Source organism: Octopus sinensis, linkage group LG1, assembly GCF_006345805.1.
Source record: "Octopus sinensis linkage group LG1, ASM634580v1, whole genome shotgun sequence".
NCBI classification, from domain to species: domain Eukaryota; kingdom Metazoa; phylum Mollusca; class Cephalopoda; order Octopoda; family Octopodidae; genus Octopus; species Octopus sinensis.
Genome location: NC_042997.1, coordinates 42,710,529 through 42,731,501, shown reverse-complemented (window position 1 = coordinate 42,731,501; position 20,973 = coordinate 42,710,529). Strand labels below are relative to the sequence as shown.

Here is a 20,973-nt window from a genome sequence, read left to right as displayed (position 1 = left end):
TTTTATGTGAGCATGAAAGTTTTAAGAATTTGGATTGCTAGACCAATTCTTTTATCATTATCATCATCCTTTAACATCCATTTTCTATGCTGGCATGGGTTGGACAGTTTGACTAGAGCTGGCAAGCTGGGGGAGCTGCACCAGGTTCCAGTCTGATTTGGCTTGGTTTCTGTGGCTGTTCGCCCTTCCTAACACCAATCACTTTACAGTGTACACTGGGTGATCTTACAATGTATACTGGGTGGCACTGGCACAAGTGCTTTTATGTGGTGCTGCCACAGGACTCTTGCAAGCCAATCCTCTTCCCTGTGGGATGCAGCCTTAACACTTCTGCTGTGGAAAATGGGTCTTCTTGAGCACCAAATATCTCAGTCCTTTGTCATCTCCTCCAAAGGGTTCGGTGTCCTGAGGTCTTTATCCCAAATATTCTTAGGTCTTCTTCTTCCCAAACAACACCTTATAGTATATCCTCTTTTAAGTAACATTGACCCCCTAAATTTAGAAATGGTTGGTTTTGTTTAAAAATTGTTTATTATTTGTCAGTATCTTTTTGTGTCTGATTTTAATAAATTATACAGTTGTTGTTTGTTTGTTTTTTTTTATCTCTCTATATATAAACGGCAGTTTGTCTGTGTGTCTGTCAGGTTGTACCCTCACCCTGAACACGGCTTTCAACCGATTCTGATGAAACATGATACACACATAGCCCAATGTCATAATTCAAAACTAACGCAGCGAAAATTTTGAAAAGCTCCCCCAGTTCTGAAAAAAATCGATAAATTTGACATGGGGTCGAGAATCTCAGCTTTTTATATGCAACACATTTTCTATTTGTAGTTTTCGCAACTTGCAATCGATTTTCACCAAACTCATGGTGAAGCTTAATGTTACCCTCAGGAACTTAATTCTGACGTTAGTTTTCCATGCAATACCTTACCATCAGAAAAAATCGATAAAATCATGCCATTTTGGGAAATCGCGTTCAAATTCAAGATGACATATTTTCAACAATATCTTTCACAAATTGGCAGGAAATTAGAGGGAAAGGACTAGATTGGGATTAGTCGTTGCCTACTAGGGGCTCTTACATACCCGGGCAATGCCGAGCTATGCTGCTAGTTGTACTATAAACAAATATTAATTTGAAAACTATAAAAATTATACATTTCCTGTAGTCGTTAGTTTTGACAAATGTTTAGTTTTCTTCTATTCTTTATTGGGAGAATTTTAAATTCAGTTGCTATTTATTTCTGAACTTTTTCTCGGTTTAACCATTCTTTCTCTTTCACATTTTTTGTCTACTTATTTTTGTCTAGTTATATTTCAAATATTTTGTCTACTTATTTGTATGGCTATTCATTATTTATGTCTGTTCTTTATATTTCCAACCATTTTTTCTCACCAGATATATACACAAGTCTTGAATCCATTATTGGTTGTTAAAAAAAAGTGAAAAATTGATAATCAACTGTGGTGATAAGGTTGTATTTATTGCAGTTAAACAGAGGATAAACGGTGTCCACAGCTCTGCTTTAAGATCCTTTGGCATAGAATTCATCATCATCATCATCATCATCATCATCATTTAGCGTCCGCTTTCCATGCTAGCATGGGTTGGACGGTTCAACTGGGGTCTGTGAAGCCAGAGGGCTGCATCAGGCCCAGTCTGATCTGGCAGTGTTTCTACGGCTGGATGCCCTTCCTAACGCCAACCACTCCGTGAGTGTAGTGGGTGCTTTTTACGTGCCACCCGCACAGGTGCCAGACGGAGCTGGCAAACGGCCACGAACGGATGGTGCTTTTACGTGCCACTGGCACAGAGGCCAGTCGGAGCGGCGCTGGCAACGGCTACGATCGGATGAATTATTTTATATATATATATATATATATATAAAATCATCATCATCATCCTTCAACATTTGTTTTCCATGCTGGCATTGGTTGAACAGTTTGACCAGAGCTGGAGAACTGCACCAGGTTCCCATCTGATTTGATTTGGTTTGGTTTCTATGGCTATATGCCCTTCCTTACATCTACCTCTTTCATGTGGCACTGGCACATGGCTCTTGCAGACCAATCTTCTTCACCAGGGGAAGTGGCCATATATATATATATATATAATGAATGAGGTTAATATAGTTGTAGTCACCTTGTAGTTAGGTTGCTTGTTAGTGATTAGAGTTTATAGTTGGGGAGGGAAAAGGGAATTGCAGAGTTTCAGGTCTGGAAAAGAAGGACTCAGAAACCTGCTTAATCACGGTGTTGCGACTGTATTGATGACATGTAAGGTTGGAGTGATGGAAAGTGCAGTTTAAATTGAAGTAATATAGAGCTAGCCTTTTCAGTGTTATGAAAGTTTTTGTCAGTGTTGTTTGAGCTTACATTTGCATACATGTGTGTAATTTGGTTTAGATACAACAATTTCTATATTTCGCTTGTTCCAAGGTGTTGATGATGAAGTGTCAATGAAAATATTATGGCATTAATAGATTCCACAATTGACCATTTGTTAGAAATATGGTGTTTTGATTCAATTAAGCTTAGTTTTCTCAGGTTTTTTTTGCTCAAAGTGGCAAAATTATAACTTTTATATATTGAAGAAAGCCTTAACTTTTTAATCTATGTATAAGCATATCAATTTGTGTTTATTTCATTGAATTTTTTTTAATTTGGTAAAATCTGTCAATATATACACTTAGTTTTATAGAATATCAAAATTAACAGAAATCTTTAGTAAACATTAAAGATTATTTGCCAACATAACATGGCAGTCCTGGTTAGGATGAATGCTACTGCTATTTAGCTCCAGGAAACATCATCTCCAACTGGCTATATGAAACACTATCTCTGTCCTTATATTTTCGAACAAGGGCATTTAGTATCCCCACTCAGCACAAAACAATATGTGTCTTATCATGATTTCTGGGTTATTTCTCTTCATCGGCACAGAATAACTGTTCAGCTAGAGGTGGCGTTGCCAAAGTCTTGTTTGAATAGTGCTTCCTGGGGCTAAATAGTAGTAGCATTTGTCCTAACTAGGACTACCATGTTATGTTGGCAAATAATCTTTACTCTAGAGTACTGTTTCTGAATGTCTCTTGTTGAGAGATTTACAAATAGTAATTTAGTAAACATTTTTCTTATGTAAATGTATGTACCTTGGTGAGTGTTTTTTTGTAGGAAATGCCAAGGACTCTATAATTCTCTTGACTTTATGTACTTATAACACCACTTATTCTGCATTTAAGCTGATGATACCTAATATACTACTTGATTCTTCTGTGAATCACTGGATGACCAACAGGCTGGTCTAGAAATGCAGGATATTTTTTCATTGGAATTGGTGAAAGTAGATAATAGCATCTGTTGGTTCATTTCTTATAGCATGGATGACAAGGGAGTATCTGTGGCTCAGTACAGAATAAATATCACCAGGGTCTTGGTTCAAAAAGCACAAATTTTAAATTTTTCTGATGGTGTTTTTTAAATGTCACTACATATATGTATATGCATGGACACATATACAGTGAACTTCTCTGTAGTTTTCTGTCCATCAAATTCAACTCAAAAAGTATTGGCCAGCTTGAGACTATGATAAAAGACTTGTCCATTCAGTAGGATCGAACGTAGAATTAAATTATTGTGAAGCAAAATTCTTCATCACATAGCTATCCCTGTGGCATAACAAGTTCCATAAGAACCTCTGTATGCCGTGGCGGTGATGTCAAACACCTTGTTTACCTAGATTAGGCAAGTGAGTACATTTGCCTTTTATGTCTCATTTATAGTTTGTTTTTGTTTAATTTAACTTATTCAATTATTTACATTGATTTCATTTCTTTTTTTTTCTTTTTTTTTTAACATTTGGTTAATTCTATTAAATTTTCTAAATAAATATAAATGTAAAAATACTTTGGAATAATTCCATTTTAATTTGTTTGTTGCATTGTTTTGTTTCATTGTTTTCTCTTCAATTGATAGAACGTTCATAAAATAAAATATCAGCCATATGAACAACAGAAACATCTTTCTCTAATTGTTAATATTAATTTTAATTTCTTATATTATCAGTTACTGAGTGACTTCTATTGTAGAAAGGAATTAATGTACTTATTTGTAAAATATTCATCCTTCATAATTAAAGTGATTTGGAATGGAAAATTCTCACAGAGCAATTAACACTAGTCTTTGTTGTTGATTTTTTTGTTGTTGTTGTTACTCTTGTAGTTATGTTAACAAAGATAGAATGCAAGTTTAATTTTTGTTGGGTTAATTAACATAAATACAACTAATAGTAGTAAAATAATAACAAAGGACTATTAACAAACAATGCATATTTTGCTTAAACAAATTGGCAATGTATCCTTTAATTACATGTTTTATAAATATAATTACCATGACAGATTAATTAATTTGATAACAGATTTAGAAAATCTGTAATTAACACTGCCACCTCTCCCATGATTACCAGCGCATGCTCTCTCTCTGTAGTGCATGTATGTTTTGTCCCTTGCATGTGTAGGTGCCGATGCCCTGCCCTGGTTTAATTTTATCCTGCAAGAGGAAGCCAAAATACATGGGTTCGATCTCCGGCAACATGGTAAGATCAGAAATTAATCCAAATAACTCTTCGCATGAACAATCCCTTGCAATGTGTAAAAAAAATAGCATTGTGCCTAATATTTCTTTTATATTTTTTAATTTAATTTTTTTTTTTATCTGTTAAATAAACGTTTTTTTTTTTTTTAATGCTATATTACATACTTCATATGCTTGCTGTTTACAGCAGTTTTCTATCTTTAGCATGTTGTGTAGTGATGATGGATATGTTGTTGAAAAAAATGTCGTGAATTAAGAACTGTAGATATCGTTTGTGAAAAGTTGGCAGAAACTGTTTCACCGAAGAAATAAACAATAAGTATAGAACAGAATAGAGTATGACCAAAGAGGAAATAAAATTGTAATGTGATTGATAACAATAAAGTACTAATTAAATACTGGGGTTGTTCATATATTCTTATAAAGCAGGCTAGAGCAACCGAAATGGTTACACAAGAATATTAAATTAGGAATATCATGATTTCAGTTTTTTAGTTTCCAAACCCTGATTTCTCTTCAGCTCTATTTTCCTGTTTTCATTTAACAATCGTTTAAAAATATGAATTCTGTAGTTTTTTTTTTGTTTGTTTGTTGTTTTTTTTTTTTTTAAGAAAAGAAACATTACTTAAAAATAACTGGTTTGGTATGCTTGTTTCAACTTTTGTTCTTTGTGGATAAAACTTTCATAACAAAGAGGTTCGATATAATTTATGTTGAAGAACATAAATCTTCCAAATGAAATATTTTGTTCTTAATGAAATGATAATATGAAAAATTGAAGAAAGAAATCATTATATTTGCTCTTTTTTCTTTAACTTCAACATTTTCTAACAAAATGGTAAGAGGAAAAAGAAGATAAAAACAAAAACTCGGTGGAATTGGTGAATAGGTAACTCCAAACCCAGAGGAAATTTTGTGAAAAGTTGTTAGAATAACAATCTAAGAATTCCAAAATTGAAGTGAATGTTGACAGCAGAAATTGAAATGAGTCATTTAGCATAGCACAGATACTATTGTGTCTGTTTTTTCAGTATTTCTGTATTTATTTGGTTATTAAATACGGACAGCAATAAACAATACTAATTTCAGGGTGACATCCCATTTTTAAACAACTATATTCAGATCATGCTTAAATGAAAGTTGGTGAAATTACCGTTAAGAGTTCCAGTATTACTAATTTCTTGCATCTCCAATGTTGGAGGCAAATAATGCTAGTAGTGACCATCAGTGTTTATGCAGCTGGCCTTAGAAAGCCTGGACCTTGTCAACCAAGATGGTTCTGTTGATAATTTCTGGAGGTTTGTTCCATATTCTGATAATCAAGTGCAGAAAACTCCTGTTCACAATGTGTGTCTTGGTATTGAGTGAGCGTTGAGATGCCATGCACAGGTTAAATGTACTAGCTTGGGTCTTTCATATTGAAGTTGTTGCATTACTAAGTTCTTATAGGCCATGGCCTGTGTGACTTTTGTCGATTACTGTAGTAAAGCTATTCATCTTTGCAGCATCTTTGCAGCATTCCTCCTTCAACTTCAATGATCCTAAGAGATTTTTTGGACTGCAGAGAGTTAGCTGAGTATGTGTGGATGGAAGCACTCCGTCGGTTACAATGACGAGGGTTCCGGTTGATCCGAATCAACGGAACAGCCTGCTTGTGAAATTAACGTGTAAGTGGCTGAGCACTCCACAGACACGTGTACCCTTAACGTAGTTTTCGGGGATATTCAGCGTGACACAGAGTGACAAGGCCGGCCCTTTGAAATACAGGTACAACAGAAACAGGAAGTAAGAGTGAGAGAAATTTGTGGTGAAAGAGTACAGCAGGGATCACCACCATCCCTGTCGGAGCCTCATGGAGCTTTAGGTGTTTTCGCTCAATAAACACTCACAATGCCCGGTCTGGGAATCGAAACCGCGATCCTACGACCGCGAGTCCGTTGCCCTAAACACTGGGCCATTGCGCCTCCACAGCTAAGTATGTGTGAGGTATTTATCAAACATAGATAGGCATGCTACATAATGCTTTGTAAATTATGTGTCTCAGAGCCCTAAGACTTTATGCAGCTCTGTTATATAGTGAACACTTGTTCTGCCCACCCCAGCTTTCCGTCCATCTATGATTACACCCTAAATCTCAAGATACTTTACTATAGGCAACTTGCAGTTTCCAAGGTTTGATGGGCTTCCTTTCCTTGATAAAGCTATTGCCTTACTTTCTGATTCAGAAGCATTGCAGTCATCTGTCCAGGCCTCTCTTTAACCCTTTACACAAAACCACCTGAAGCTGCGTCTGGCTCTATAGTAGAAATGTCTTGTTTTTAAAAGTTCTGAATTAAAATCTTCCACCAATTGACCTTATTCACAATTTATGTTCATAGCACCAGCTTAATGATAACTAAGTTATTTTACTAAATTCTTTGTTCTATTTAAAAGTGATTGAAAGAAACACAGAACATCTCAACAGAAATTATGTTAAGAAAAGGGTTAAAGCTAACTGCCCCTGCTGCAACACTTTCTCCCATTGCTTTTACTTGTACAACTAGCATAGAGTTGTTAGCATGGGATTACAGCTCATGAATAGGAATCATAATTATGACTGATGTACCTATATGCTGTAAATATGGTCTATTTTTGCCCTTGTCTGCAGTCTTCGGCCTGTACCAAACAATCTCGCTCTCTCTCTATCTCACACACACACACAAAACGTGAATTTCAGTTTCATGTTTAAGCTTAGGTTATTAATCTCCTTGAGTGTATAAATTTTCCTTGAACCTAACTCCTTTAACTTGAATCTATATAATTATATCAAATGATTATGTTGACAGAAAAATAGCTCATTACAGCTTTGTGCCAGTTAAGAAATTATTGGGATTTCTTAGTTTAAATCCTGCTCAGATTGACTTTGCCTTTTATCATTCAAATCAATAAAATAAGTGTCACACAAATACTGGAGTCTATATGATTGAGTATACCATTCTACAAACTTTGTGGCCTTATATTTATCTTGTCAACTGAAATTAATTGAAAGGTGACTGAGTGCAATGAGCAAAGCCTGGGTGAATAGGCCTATACTTAACCTGTATCTATAATCTGGAAATCCTGGGTAGGTGCAGCTTTTCTCTATGGGGTCTCTATCAAATTTTTGTATACTATTTTTTTTTCATGCATTCAGTTTCTTTGTAAACCCCTGTACTTTTTGCAAACTGTACTCTTATTCATTGTCCTTGTACCAATAATTAGAAATCATTGCTGTTGTTGTTGTTGTGTTGAACCTTGTGGTATTTCTTCTGATTTCTTTATTCTCTGGGTTCACATCCCATCAAAGTGAACTTTGCCTTTCATCCATCAGGGGGATGATAAAATAAAATAGCAGTCAAGGCTAGGGTCACTAAAATAAAGTACAAGTCAAGTACTTGCGTTAGTATAATTAACCATTCCCCTCCCCAAATACACACCTTACAAACAATTATTATCATTGCTATGTATTGAAGTGTATGGATGTTTTTGAGATGGCTCTGTGAAAAGCTAGCAGAATATTTAGTGCATTAGATAAAATGCTTAGCTGCATTTCCTCAGGCTGTTTACATTCTGAGTTCACATCCTGCCAAAGTTAACTTTACCTTTCATCGTTTCAGGGTCACTAAAATATTAGTCAAATACAAGGGTTGTTGTATTCAACTAACACCCCCCTCCTCCTAAAATTACTGGCCTTCTGCCAAAATTTGAAACAGTTATTGTTTTTATTAATATTCCAACAGTCTTATTGCTACTATATGCTTTCGGTATACTTTTGTCTTTAACTCCATTTACCTTCCTTACTTATATGTATTTTTCTGTTGGTGTTTTTTAGCTCTAAGTAATAAATATATATGTGCAGTGGCTAGTCATGGCTACTGTCTGTATTTTGTATGCCATGGGGTTTTATTTGTATATTTATATATTTGTCTGCTTCTTTTTCCTTCCTTTTTTGCCATTCCCAAGGCACTAATTATTAGGATTGTTCCTATATTCACTCTTCACATTCTAGCTAGATACCACTTTGCATTTGGACTTTCTTTCTTCAGAACTATATTATCATCTTTCGGAATTTATATGTCAATCTATTTCTCTCAATGTTCTTTGACAATAATGCCTGAGAGATTTGTCATAATTTCTCTGTGAATGAATTGGAATATCCCCAGAGTATCATCAATTTGTCATGCTTTGAAACATTTGAAGCATGTTTTACCACCTCTTTTCTGTGGATTGAAGCATGTGGATTGAAGCATGTTTTACCACCTCTTTTCTGTGGATTTCCCTTCATATTGATATTTATTCCAGTTTATGACACATTGAAACCCTATTGTTTCTGTTTATATATTCCATTTTTCCGTTTCGTTTGAGACTAGGCAGTCAGAAACAATGGGTTTTTGGGGGTTTTTTTTTCATAGCCTCCACATATTCTGAAGTTACTTTTTATACTCTGCTTCATGGTTTTTTGGGGTTTTTTTGTAGCTTTTTCTTTTTGATGTGAAGGCTTTAATCTTGTATTATGATCAACAATCCTTCAGTATCAGCTTTGAGTTTTGTTGTTTTCTGTTAGGGAGGTGTATCTTTAATTTGGCTTTATTATTATTATTATTATTATTATTGCTTTTGCACAGTTTCTAATGCTGGAGATGTACTACGGTGTCAGCTGTTCACTACCAGTGAACTAAGGTAACACCTCTTATTTTTCAAGCACCTTCCGGAGTATTCGAGCGGTTCCAAGCAGTGCTGTTTTCAGCAAGCGCTAAATCCTTATTGCAGCCCCTATTTGTTCCACGTACTTCTCGAGATTTTTGCTCACTGTTCCCAGGGCTCCAATAATTATTGATACTACTACCACCTTTTTCATTGACCACAACTGCTTAACTTCCCAAGCTAACCTGTCATATCTCTTGACTTTTCTTTCTTCCTTATCGCATACCTTGTTGTCAGCTGGGCATGCTATGTCTGTGATCCAGCATGGTTTGTTTTCTTTCTCAATTAAGGCTATGTCCGGCTTCCTATTCTCAATCTCATGGTCGCACTGAATCATAAAATCCCATAGGATCTTTGCATTTTTATTTTCGACAACGCCTTCAGATTTGTGGTCATACCAATTTTTTGCTCTGTTAAATCCATACTTGTTGCAAAGTGTCCAATGGACAAGCCTGGCTATATTGTCATGGTGTCTCATATATTTCTTCTGGGCTAGTGGTGTACATTGGCTGGTAATATGCCATACGGTTTCACCGTTTTGTCCACAGATTCTGCACTTATCACTTTTTGCTGTGTTGTGTATTCTGTATTTTATGTAGTTTGTTCTTAGTGCTTGCTCTTGGGCAGCACAGATTAGTGTCTCTGTTTTTGGTTTTAAATCACTTTTAGTCATCCACAGCCATCATTTTTCTCTGTCTGTCTTATCTTCAACATCCCTATGAAATTGACCATGCATTTTATTTTTAACCCACCTATTTTCAGTTTCATTCATTTTCAATTTCTTGTATAGTGCTTTATCTTTGCAATCTTTCATCCTACACAAGCCTGACCTTCTTACTTCTAATAATAGCAGTTCCATAGCATTGTTTACATACCATGCTATGTTGTTTTCTTCTGCTCTAATGCTGTGCTCGCATCCAATAAGTCCTCTTCCCCCTCTTTTTCTTGCTACATACAGTCTGTCTGTGTCACTTTTTTGCATGGAGTGCCCCATATCTAGTTAGCAACTTCCTTGTCTCTCTGTCTAAGCTGTTTAGTTCGTCTACTGTCCATGCGATTACTCCTGCACCATATCTAAGGAGTGAAACCGCCCAGGTGTTGATAGCTTCAATCTTATTCTGTCCATTTAATTTCGACTTAAGGATCAGTCTCAGTCTGCGCAAGTACTCCAACTTAAATTTTTCTGTCATTTCTTTCTCCATCAATTTCTCCATTTCCAAAATCTCTTCTATCTGCTTCATAACTTCCCTCCCCCCCCCCCGAAGGCATGGTTTCCTTTCTTGGAAACAGGTGTGAGTACGCACCAACAGGAGCATCTACCTCAACAAATTCTGTCTGACCTGTGCAAGTGTGGATGAGTGAACATAAAAGCAATGGTGATAAGGTGGCCTTTGCAGCAGCAAATGCAGACATTTAGTAGTATTAAGATATAAATATACACACATTGAATAGTATACATTTGTGAGTACCAATTTAAGAGTCAAAAATATGTTGCTTGCTGTGTAAAGGCATTGGAATTAGGTTATAGTGGACAACTTTTGAAGACTGTTTATGCTATAAACATTCTTTTAGTGCTAAGTGCTGCCGAGAAATCTTCTGATTAGTCAAGTCTACAACAAAGTTTATATTCTTTGTTGTAGCTATTTCATTTCATTCACATTGCCAATAACTTTGAAAATGATATGAACATCATAAAATATTTCCTCTATCACTTTATTCTGTGATGTTTCCTGTTATATTTTGTACTGATGGTCAAGATAGCTGGGTGCATAATGTATGAAGCTCTCGGCTCGTTTATTATGAACCCAAATCTGCTGCAGGCATTTTGTTAACTGCCTTTCTTCACCTAGTTATCAAAAATATGCAAATTTTTAGAGATAAGATAACAGAACCGATCTAACATTGATAAATATCTTTAGCTACAAAAAATGACGCATAGTTCAGTTTAGCAAAAGCTAACTGAAACTAGGTCTCAGTATTTCTTATTATGCAGTTCAATACTCCATTAATCTGAGTTCAAATCAATGTTGAGATTCTGTGACTATTGGTTTTATCAGATCTGCTTTTGAAGTAAAACAAACACCAATATTGACAACCTTATCAAATAGTATACTTGATGTGTCGTATATGTTATCAGGTAACCACAAGGTGATAACAGATGTGAGATTAACAGGCTGAACAACAGACTATGTCTTTGTATCATATCCCTCACCAAGGTTGTAACTTTGTGCTTTAGACAATTAGTTTCTTTTACAGTTGAGTGGTTACAAAGACCATCCATCGTCAAAACTCATATAGAAAAGCATGTAAAATAGTATTTCAAAAAAGCAAGAAAATTAGTATAGAAAATTATTTTTATATTCAAGATTAGTCTGCATGTTTAAATAAGTAAATAGAAAGTATATAATAAAAAATTCTTTCATCATCATATGCCCGTGTTCGATGTTGGTATAGATTGAACAGTTTGATGAGATTTGATGAACGCAAGGACTGCATTGAGTTTCACTGTCTACTTTAGTATAGTTTCTATAGTTGGATACCCTTCCTAAAGCCAAGCACTTTTCATTGTATAGTGAGTGCTTTTTTCATGTCACCAGTGCTAGTGGCTTTATGCTGGGAGATGAGGAGTTAAAACTATGAGAGAAGAGGCCAGGACAGAAACAGATTTCTTGCTGTAGAGGCTGCTACATGGTTACTCATATTTTAAAAGAGTGGGTGTGGGCAATGAAGCTGGAACAGGGAAGAGATAAAAAGTAGTAATGATGAAGTGTCTGTATGAACCCTCAACTTACAAAGCGAGTAGAAGTGAGTGGAGGCAGAAGTAGTGGGCATGTAGGTGGGTAGAGATTGCAGGAGTGAGAGATAGGGAGTGGGTGAGGGGGGGATGAATGTAGTAAATGAAGTGTTGAGTGACTGATAGAGAGGAGTAGGTGACAACTTGATTGGATAGGCTTCAGGTGTAGATCTAGTGAATGGTGGATAAAGAGAGGGGGGTGACCAATGGTGCATATGGAATTAATTATAAATGATATTTCCTATCGTTTACTGGATTTTTACTAGATTAAATACTAGATTGTGTTGCCTCCAATTTGAAGTCTGTGGAATACTGTGAACATCTAAGAGTAATAAGAACAAGATAATGGCTACTTAAATGGATTATTTTGCATAAGTTGTGATTAAAAGTGACTTGGTTTATCAGCATCCTATGTTCCTTCATACATTCACCTGCACTATTTTCTTCTGTCTTTCTTTCCCCATCCCCCACCCCCCACCGTTAACAACATCTAGAAAAGATTTTCCTGATATAAATCCTCTTGATTGCTTGCTTTTGAATAACTTAAAGGTATGTGTAATTCACGTGACAGCCTCCCTTGAAATTCCTGCTCTTAAAAGGCAACTGACAAGAATATGCACACACAGCTGAGAAACTGTGCAGCTGTAGTGTTTTGTTTAGACTTTTTATGTATCATAGCAAACAGGCTCCTACTAGGTGCCTTCTAGATGGGTAAACTTTGTTTAAGAATTCTTTACAGTTCCTTACTAATATTTTTTTATGGAAAGGCTATTAGAGTATTTTTTTTTTTAGTTTTTGCATAACTTTGTCTGTGTTCTTCTTTACATTAAGATTTTAACATAAACGATGATGGCAGTAATAATTTCTGGGTGGTAGGGGTCACATTTATGAAGATGGTTTATAATTTATTCAACTGATTATTGGTACTTATTTTGGTGGTCTCTTGATGGACAAATGGCAATGTCATTTTCCTCATTCAGATCTGAATTCAGTACATAGAGGGATGTAATTAAATACTGAAATGTATTTAGCTATTAATTTCTAATTTTGTCACAGAGTGCCACCAACCTTTATGGAGTGAAGTGTAGTTGATTGAACCAACTTTGGTATATTATTGGTACTTATCTATTGAATGTGGTGTGATGAGGGGCAAAGTCAACCTTGGTGGAATTTCAACTTCGATTGTAGTACTGATTTTTAAAATAGGTAAAACATATGACATTTTAGATAAGGAATTGAGTCAATTATGCCAGCTCAAGCCCATAACTGAATTCCTATTGTAAGATTATCTTGAATTTATAAAATTATAAGATTGTAGGTTTTCTATTAGTATTTTGTTTATATCATATAGTTATCATGATTTATATTTAAACTTTACATAACCAGATACATTCATCAGTGGGTGAGTCATATCATGACGGTATTATTTACAAATGAAAATACCTTACAGACCACACAAACTAGTTAGGTTTGTCATCTTTGTTGTTGTTTTTATAATGATGGACTAATAAAAGTGAAATAGCATAAAAAAAGCATTGTAATATCTTTTTGAGATTTAAAAAACACTCAATATGTTTATATTTATTTTTTCCCTAATCGAATCATGTATTAGATTCTGAAAATCTCAAATTTGTATAAACTAATGGAAGAGCATAATTTATACTGAATACCTTTCTTAAATCCAGATATGTAAGACATGGGCTAAGGGCAGTAGCTACATCCAGTTGGGTAACTGTTAGAAGTGAAATGATGTCATACAACAAAACAGAATGTCTGAAGTAGATTTTGAGTCAGAATTTCACCATTAGTCTGTAAGCTGAACATTTAAACTACTAGACCTTATTGCTACACTGTTTTTTAAATTATCTCTATTAGTTTTTGTTCCCGAAAGAACCAAACTTTTATTATGATTAGGTCTGTGCACTCTAAGAAACAAATTAAAATTCTTATACAAGATTGCTTTTCTTGAAGTAGTTTTTTAAAAAAATTGGTGGTAGAATACTGTGACTTAAGAGTATGTGAATGCATTGAAAGACTGAATGGAACTTGCTAAGAATGAGATTATTTACCCTTTTGATACTAACCCACCTGAGACTGATCCTGATTCCTTGATACAAACTTCCTGTTTTACCGTGATCTCAATTAAAGCATCCCTTCAAAATTTCATGTTAATTTGTCTTCCAAACATCAGCTTGATAATAATGAAGAGATCAGTAAAATAACTGCTATTTTCAAAATTGATAGAAACAAAGGCTGTGTATTTCATTGGAAATATGGTAACAAAAGGATTAAGGCATTTATAACTAAACACAAGTTAGTAACGAACTACCTAATTATAGTTTCAAATTTTGGCACAAGTTTCAGGGAACAGGATAAGTCAATTACATTGACCCATGTTCAACTGGTGCTTATTTCATTGACTCTCAAAGGATGAAAGGCAAAGTCTACCTTTGCGGAATTTGAACACAGAAGATAAGGTTGAATGAAATGCTGCTTTAGCATTTTGCCTGGTGTGCTAATGAGTCTGCTAGCTTGCACCTTAATGAACTACCTAATTATAAACACATATTACACATGGTTTATATTGACTGAAGAGTTAGCCATTGGCTAGTTGTTATGTAACCAGGGTGACATGAAAAATTAGATATCATAGGTGAAATATGAAGATACAGAAAAATGGAGGAAAGCTTTTTCTGGAAATAGGAAAAACAGATATTAATATGAGTGGTAATAGTGGAGTGGACAATAAGATTTTCAGAAAGGAGACCAAAATAGTTGTTCTCTGTAATTGTACTTGCTGACCGATATCACCTTTTATCTTTTGCTTGCTTCAATCATTGGACTGCGTTTAGGACATTGCCATGAAGTGTTTTGGTTGAACAGGTTGACCCCAATTCTTATTTTTTAAGTTTAGCACCTATTCTAGTGGTCACTTTTGTTGATTCTTGGGGAGGGAAGGAAGAACACACACACACACTCACACAATGGGTTTCCCCACACTTTCCATCTACCAAATTCACTCACACAGCATTGGTCAATCCAAGGCTATAACAGAAAGCTCTTGCTCAAGGTTCCACAGAGTGGGACTGAACTCAAAGCCACATGGTTGCAAAACAAGCTTTTTAATCTCACAGCCAGCCATGCCTAGAGCATTATTTTCCAATTTGTGCTATTCTCTGAGTCTGAGCAGAGCATCATGTACTGCATTGTGACTGTTTTATAATTATCAACGATCACTTCACAAATTCCGTTTATACTTTTACAAGTCAAGGTTGTAGGCACTATCTGTCCTTTTCAGATTAAATTGTAAAAGTATATGGCCTAATGGCTAGGGTGTTTGGTTCACAATCATAAGGTTTGGGGTTCAGTTTCTGGACAGGGTGGTATGAGTAAAGCACTTTATTTGATGTTGTTCTAGTCTACTCAGCTGTAAATGAGTACCAGTTGGCAGTTAGTACAGCTCTCTCACTCCAACTGTCATATATTGGATGTGCTGCTGGGTCAAAGGTCAGTGGGCTGAGAGAGTGTCTGTGTTTGCTCATGATGAGAAACACTACATAAAGCAATAAGTGAAAGCATGCTACATGTTAGCAGGCCATATTCACACACATGATTAAAGACTGGCTGTGTACAAAATCATGGGGGGAAAAAATATTTTTAATGTCTTTCTTGGATAGGATGTAATCCATAGTGTGAATTCTCCAGTTGAAACGGTATGAGTTTAAACACCTTGCTTAGACATTGAAAGGTTTACTGCAAATATGAACTTATGAATGAATGTTTACTGCAATGTTCAGCTAATGTTTAACTTTAGATAAGTAGGGACATAGAAAATGGAACTTGTTAATAAATGTTTCCAGTAGATTACCATATTATCTATCATATATTTTTGTTTGTTGATGTATTATATAATACAAATGCATCATTCTTTATAATTGCAATACACTTGGGTTTTGCTTATAGTTGAGAATTTAAATTTTGACTTTAAGCAGTGAATTGTGAAGTAGCCTTTCTTTTGAGCAATGTCCTAACAAACTTCAGTTGAGTTCATATTAGGAGTCATTAGACACAAGAGCTTTAAAAAATGTATTATTCTGCTATAATATTCTTTTGTAGTCCACATCCACATGCATGTTGGCTCTTTCCCAAATATTTAGAAGAAAATGAGGCAATAAAAAAAATAATAAAATAAAACTAAGACAAAAAAATCTTGGAAAACTTTAGGCTGTGACAGGTTTAGATTTCTGTAAAACTGTTTCTGACCTTGAAAACCTTATTTTCATGATGCAATTATTTATTTTGCCAAAGGACATTATTTTTTAGAAAAGCCAAGTCAGTTATTGCAGATTTTATCAGTTGTATTGGAATGTAGTCTCACTGAATTTCTCTTTGATAAATTTGCTATTCACTCAGTTTTCAGGCCAGTCTTCCAACCTCCTGTTGTTGTTGTTTTTATTTTTGTTTTTTTTTTTTAGTTGCTCTTCTTTTCTCTGGTCCCATCCCTTCTCATCCTACTAGCTGTTTATTTGTGTTGCTTCAGTTTGTTTATTCTTCCAATGCTGCTTATCACAAATATTCAAGCAGAAGTTTGAGAAAACTTTATGTTTTCAAAGTTATTTGATTTCTCCATGCAATCTGTTCATTTTTGCAACTCCAGATCATCACAACTATATTTGACATTATTGTTTATCTTTATCATCTAATATAGTGAATGTTTTGGGTAATGGGTATATATTTAGCTTGGTTAATTTTTAAATCAATTTTCATTATTTTATATTGTTTTGTTTTTTTAAGGTCTTTTTCCAGCTAGAATTAACATTTCCATGTGAATAATATCTTAGGGAAATATTGTCAATTACATCTCATATTGATAAAAATGGCACTTCTAAAATATTACTTCAGTTTTGGAATATCTTGTTATATAATGGTCATCTGTATGATAACTCTTCTTCATATTTTATGTTTTCTTTTGTCCCTAGAATATTGTTTGATAGAGTAGAAAGAGTATTTCTATAAATCTATTGTGTCAGACTAATAGTTTAGAATGTTTCTTGTTAAATATAAGCTATGTCTTAGTTTGGCAAGATCTCTATATATTTAAATGTGGACTGAAACCCTTGAAATGATTGTACACACAAAGTTCTGCATTACTCTAGTATTTTGCAGTTTTTCTTTCTTCTTTTTAACTTAGAACCAATTTGAATAGAGTTTTGGAACTGTTCCTTTAATTGGTATTCTGAAGAAGTTTGGCTTTTACCTTCATATTGTTACCTTTGTTCCTCTAATCAATATAGTTTGGACAGTATTTCATATATCTTACGAATGGTTTTTAAATTGGTTTCATTGTTAAACAATGCTAATTAATCAACTTCTATTGTCATTAGATTGCTGAAATACCGTGTTAAATATATATCATAATTGTAAACCAAATTATTTACTTAGTTAATCATAGCCTTGTTTAATTGACCTTGTGTTGGTCTCCTAATACTGACCAACCACAATGTGAATGTCATTAATTTAATTAGCTTCAATACATGTTCAGTGTTTGACTTTGAGCCGCCAGACGAGATGGTGAAGATGCTGACGACCGCTCGGTTCAAAGTCTCCCTTGACCTCAAGTGGCCTGAACTCTTTACATGAACACTACCCTGTACATAACTCCATGTTCCCCTACATGGCCTTGCTTTTTGCTTTTTGAGTCAAAAAATTAACTAACTAACTAAAATGGAAGACTTGTATCCTGGTGGAGGTTTGAACTCAGAACACAGAAGAATTACATTCAATACTTCAAGCTATTTAATTCAGAAGGCTCTCACTTCAGTCTTTATTCTAATTAAATTTTATTGAGGATTTCTTTTCCTTTGCTGTTAATTTAGTCTGGAGGAAGGGATCTTTCCCATAGACTTTATAGGTTCTTCAGTTTTCCAGTTCCTTCCTCCACTGCTGAAAATGTATAATTTATAATGGTAGTATTTAGCAGCTATCACTACTGCTGTTTATAACAACTGACTACTGCTATTGTTTAGGTGCTCCAGTCATCTCTGCTATGGCAGACCTATTGCATGGATGTAACTAATGAGGCAAACACATAAGAGATCTCCCTAATTATGAGCACATTGTCTTCAGTGTTAGAATGGCCCAACTTTTTTCTGTATACTTGTCTTTAGTGTTGGAATGGCTCAACTTTACTCTATATTTTCTGTAGAGTTATATTCAGTAAATAAAATATTGGTTTAGTAAAACTGTCTATAAAACAATTAAATTCAGGTACAAATATGAGAAATATTTTATTTTGGATGGGTTTCAGTTATGCATTTGTGATTATGAAATATTGAAGCATTCAAGAACTTGAAATCATAGACTGACATGTATTTACAGGATAAAGAATAAAACCCCTTCTTGAGTTACATAGATTCATAAGGCCAGTTTCCCAGTTTCTGGGGCATGTATATATCCCCGCTTGAATGAGATGCTGGTCTTACATCATCTGAGTGTATTGGAGCAACACAAAGTGAATTGCTTTGCTCAATAACATAATCCATTGACCCCCGTCCAAGAATCAAAACCACAATCTTACAATCATGTGTCCAACACCCTAATCACTAAACAATGCACATCCACATGTACTTACAGACGAGCATGAATCTAAAGAAAGGAATTATGCAAAATTAGAAAGCTTACAAAAGCATGAAGAAACAAGAGATAAAGGACATAAGCTTTACACAGTTTCCAAACAAAGAGACAAACAGTTGACTCATGACAGAATGCCGATATTTTATTTGTGTTTCTTTGTATTCTTCTTCAAATATTTTGTCACAAATGACTGTCATTTATTTTGTTCTGTGCCAATCAGGGAATCTCTATTGTTCCACTTTTCTTTTGGCAAGCACACATTTTACTTTTATTGAGCTCTGTCTATCTGGTTGAAATTAGGTAATACGTTCCCTATTTCATGGCTAAATTAGCAGCCGTAAGGAAAGACACCAAGCTGAAGAAACACTTTCTGATAAATATATTTTGAAGTTTATTGAACTTCTATCTGACCCATACTAGCATGAGGAATAAATAGATTCAAAACGGTATCTCAAACAGGAACAAAAAATGGAAGACAGAATCATTTTACTTTCATGCTGCCTTATTTTTAATATCTAAGTTGAGTTGTGTTCTAGAGCATAAAGTTTAAGTTCCTTGTTATTAGCCATGATAAGATCTCTAAAATAATAATTCAAATAAACTGGCTGCAGAATAAAAGTAAAAATTAATTTGGGAATGGTCTCTTTTGAATTAAGATTTGCAGTGACTTTTGTGGAATAGCATATCTCAAATTGGTAATATTCTTTTTATAGTCTGAGTTAGAACTTTATAACTCTAAGAAAGAATCTAATTCAAAATTGAAACTTCAGTAAAAAAGTTTCCCCCAATCTTAGAAGAAAGTCTGTAACTTAACAGGCAACACATATCTAGTCTAGTTACTAAAGGGCTTTCAGTGTTAAAGCACCACTGTAAAAATTTGATTGTGAAATACTTTTTAAGAATGTGGTTACCTAGTAACACTATTGGTCAACCATATAATGAGGATTTTTGCTCTTCTGTGAAATTGTCACCATATTGTTGCAGTTTGACCACATATAAAATTAATCAGAAATGAAAATAACTTCAATTTTCTACACCATGTTAAAACATGATAATCTTAAAACAGAAGATACTGATTTGACTCTTTTAGCATTTAAACCAGCCATATCCGGTTCAAATATTCTACCTGTTTTGTGTTCAAACTGGTCAGATCCAACTTTTCACACCTCTGTAATGTTTAATCTCAAAGCTACAAGATAATGTATGATTAATTCAAAACAATGTGAATGAATAAGCATTATATTTCAGAGAGTAATCCGAATGCTAATTGGTCATGTGATCTCATCAAACAGCTAATTTTTTTAGACTTAGATTTTTAGATAAAGCTGATCCACAAGGAAACTCTTAGAGCATTGTGGATTGAGATAGCAGCAGTATTAATATGAAAGGGTAATCTTGATCTCCAACTTAATGTGAAGGTTGTGTTAGAACACAGAATACTGCATTATTTACCTTGAGAGGATTTCACATAAGGACTCATGGGGCATAAAAGCACTCATCATTATATTGTTGACAGATGAGAATAATCTGCTACGGCCAGCATTAGTTATTAATATTACTTTATAATCTGCCAACAGTTAGTTTCTGTGCATTTGTTTTAGTAGTTGCTAATCATTTCAAAATGTTTGTGTGTTAGATGTTGCTGTCATTTAAAAATCTGAATGTTTCATGTTATCATTCTCAAGTCTGTATGTTAGATCTTGCTAACAGTCAATAAATTTGTATCTTAGATGTTACTAGCATCCAAAAGTCTGTACATTAGATGTTGTTAACATGCAATAGTCTTTATGTCAGATGTTGCTAATATTCAACAGTGTGTATATTAGATGTTGTTATTGTGCAAAAGTCTGTATGATCAATGTTACTATCATTCGACAGTCTGTATGTTAGCTGTTGCTAATATTCAAAAGTTTGTCAGCTGTTGCTAACATTAAAAAATATTTATTATAGATGTTGCTAACATTCAATAGTCTATATATATATCAGATGTTGCTAACATTCAATAAGTTGTATGTCATATGTTGTTTTCGTTTTATGCCTTTTATGTTGGATGTTGATATCCTTTCATAGTATATTATTTTGGGTGATGTTATCATTTGAATATTGACTGTTGCTAACATGGGTTGGGTGTTGCTATCACATTTATTAGCTTATAATATATGTGTTGTTAAAACTATGTAACTTATGCATTTGTATTGGCTGTTGATATTACTTGGTACTTTATA

General features: G+C 34.3%; 1 protein-coding gene across 3 annotated transcripts in view; it reads left to right on the top strand.

The window, feature by feature from the left end:
• Positions 1-20,973, top strand: part of LOC115216434 — a 254,983-nt gene that overhangs the window by 212,797 nt on the left and 21,213 nt on the right. For 2 of the 3 annotated variants that reach the window (XM_029785770.2, XM_029785779.2), the window contains exon 7: positions 4,523-4,600. The exons of the other annotated variant lie outside the window; for it this stretch is intronic. In XM_029785770.2, the coding sequence (XP_029641630.1) occupies positions 4,523-4,600 (78 nt within the window). The remainder of the gene's footprint in view (positions 1-4,522; positions 4,601-20,973) is intronic. 3 annotated transcript variants of the gene reach the window in all.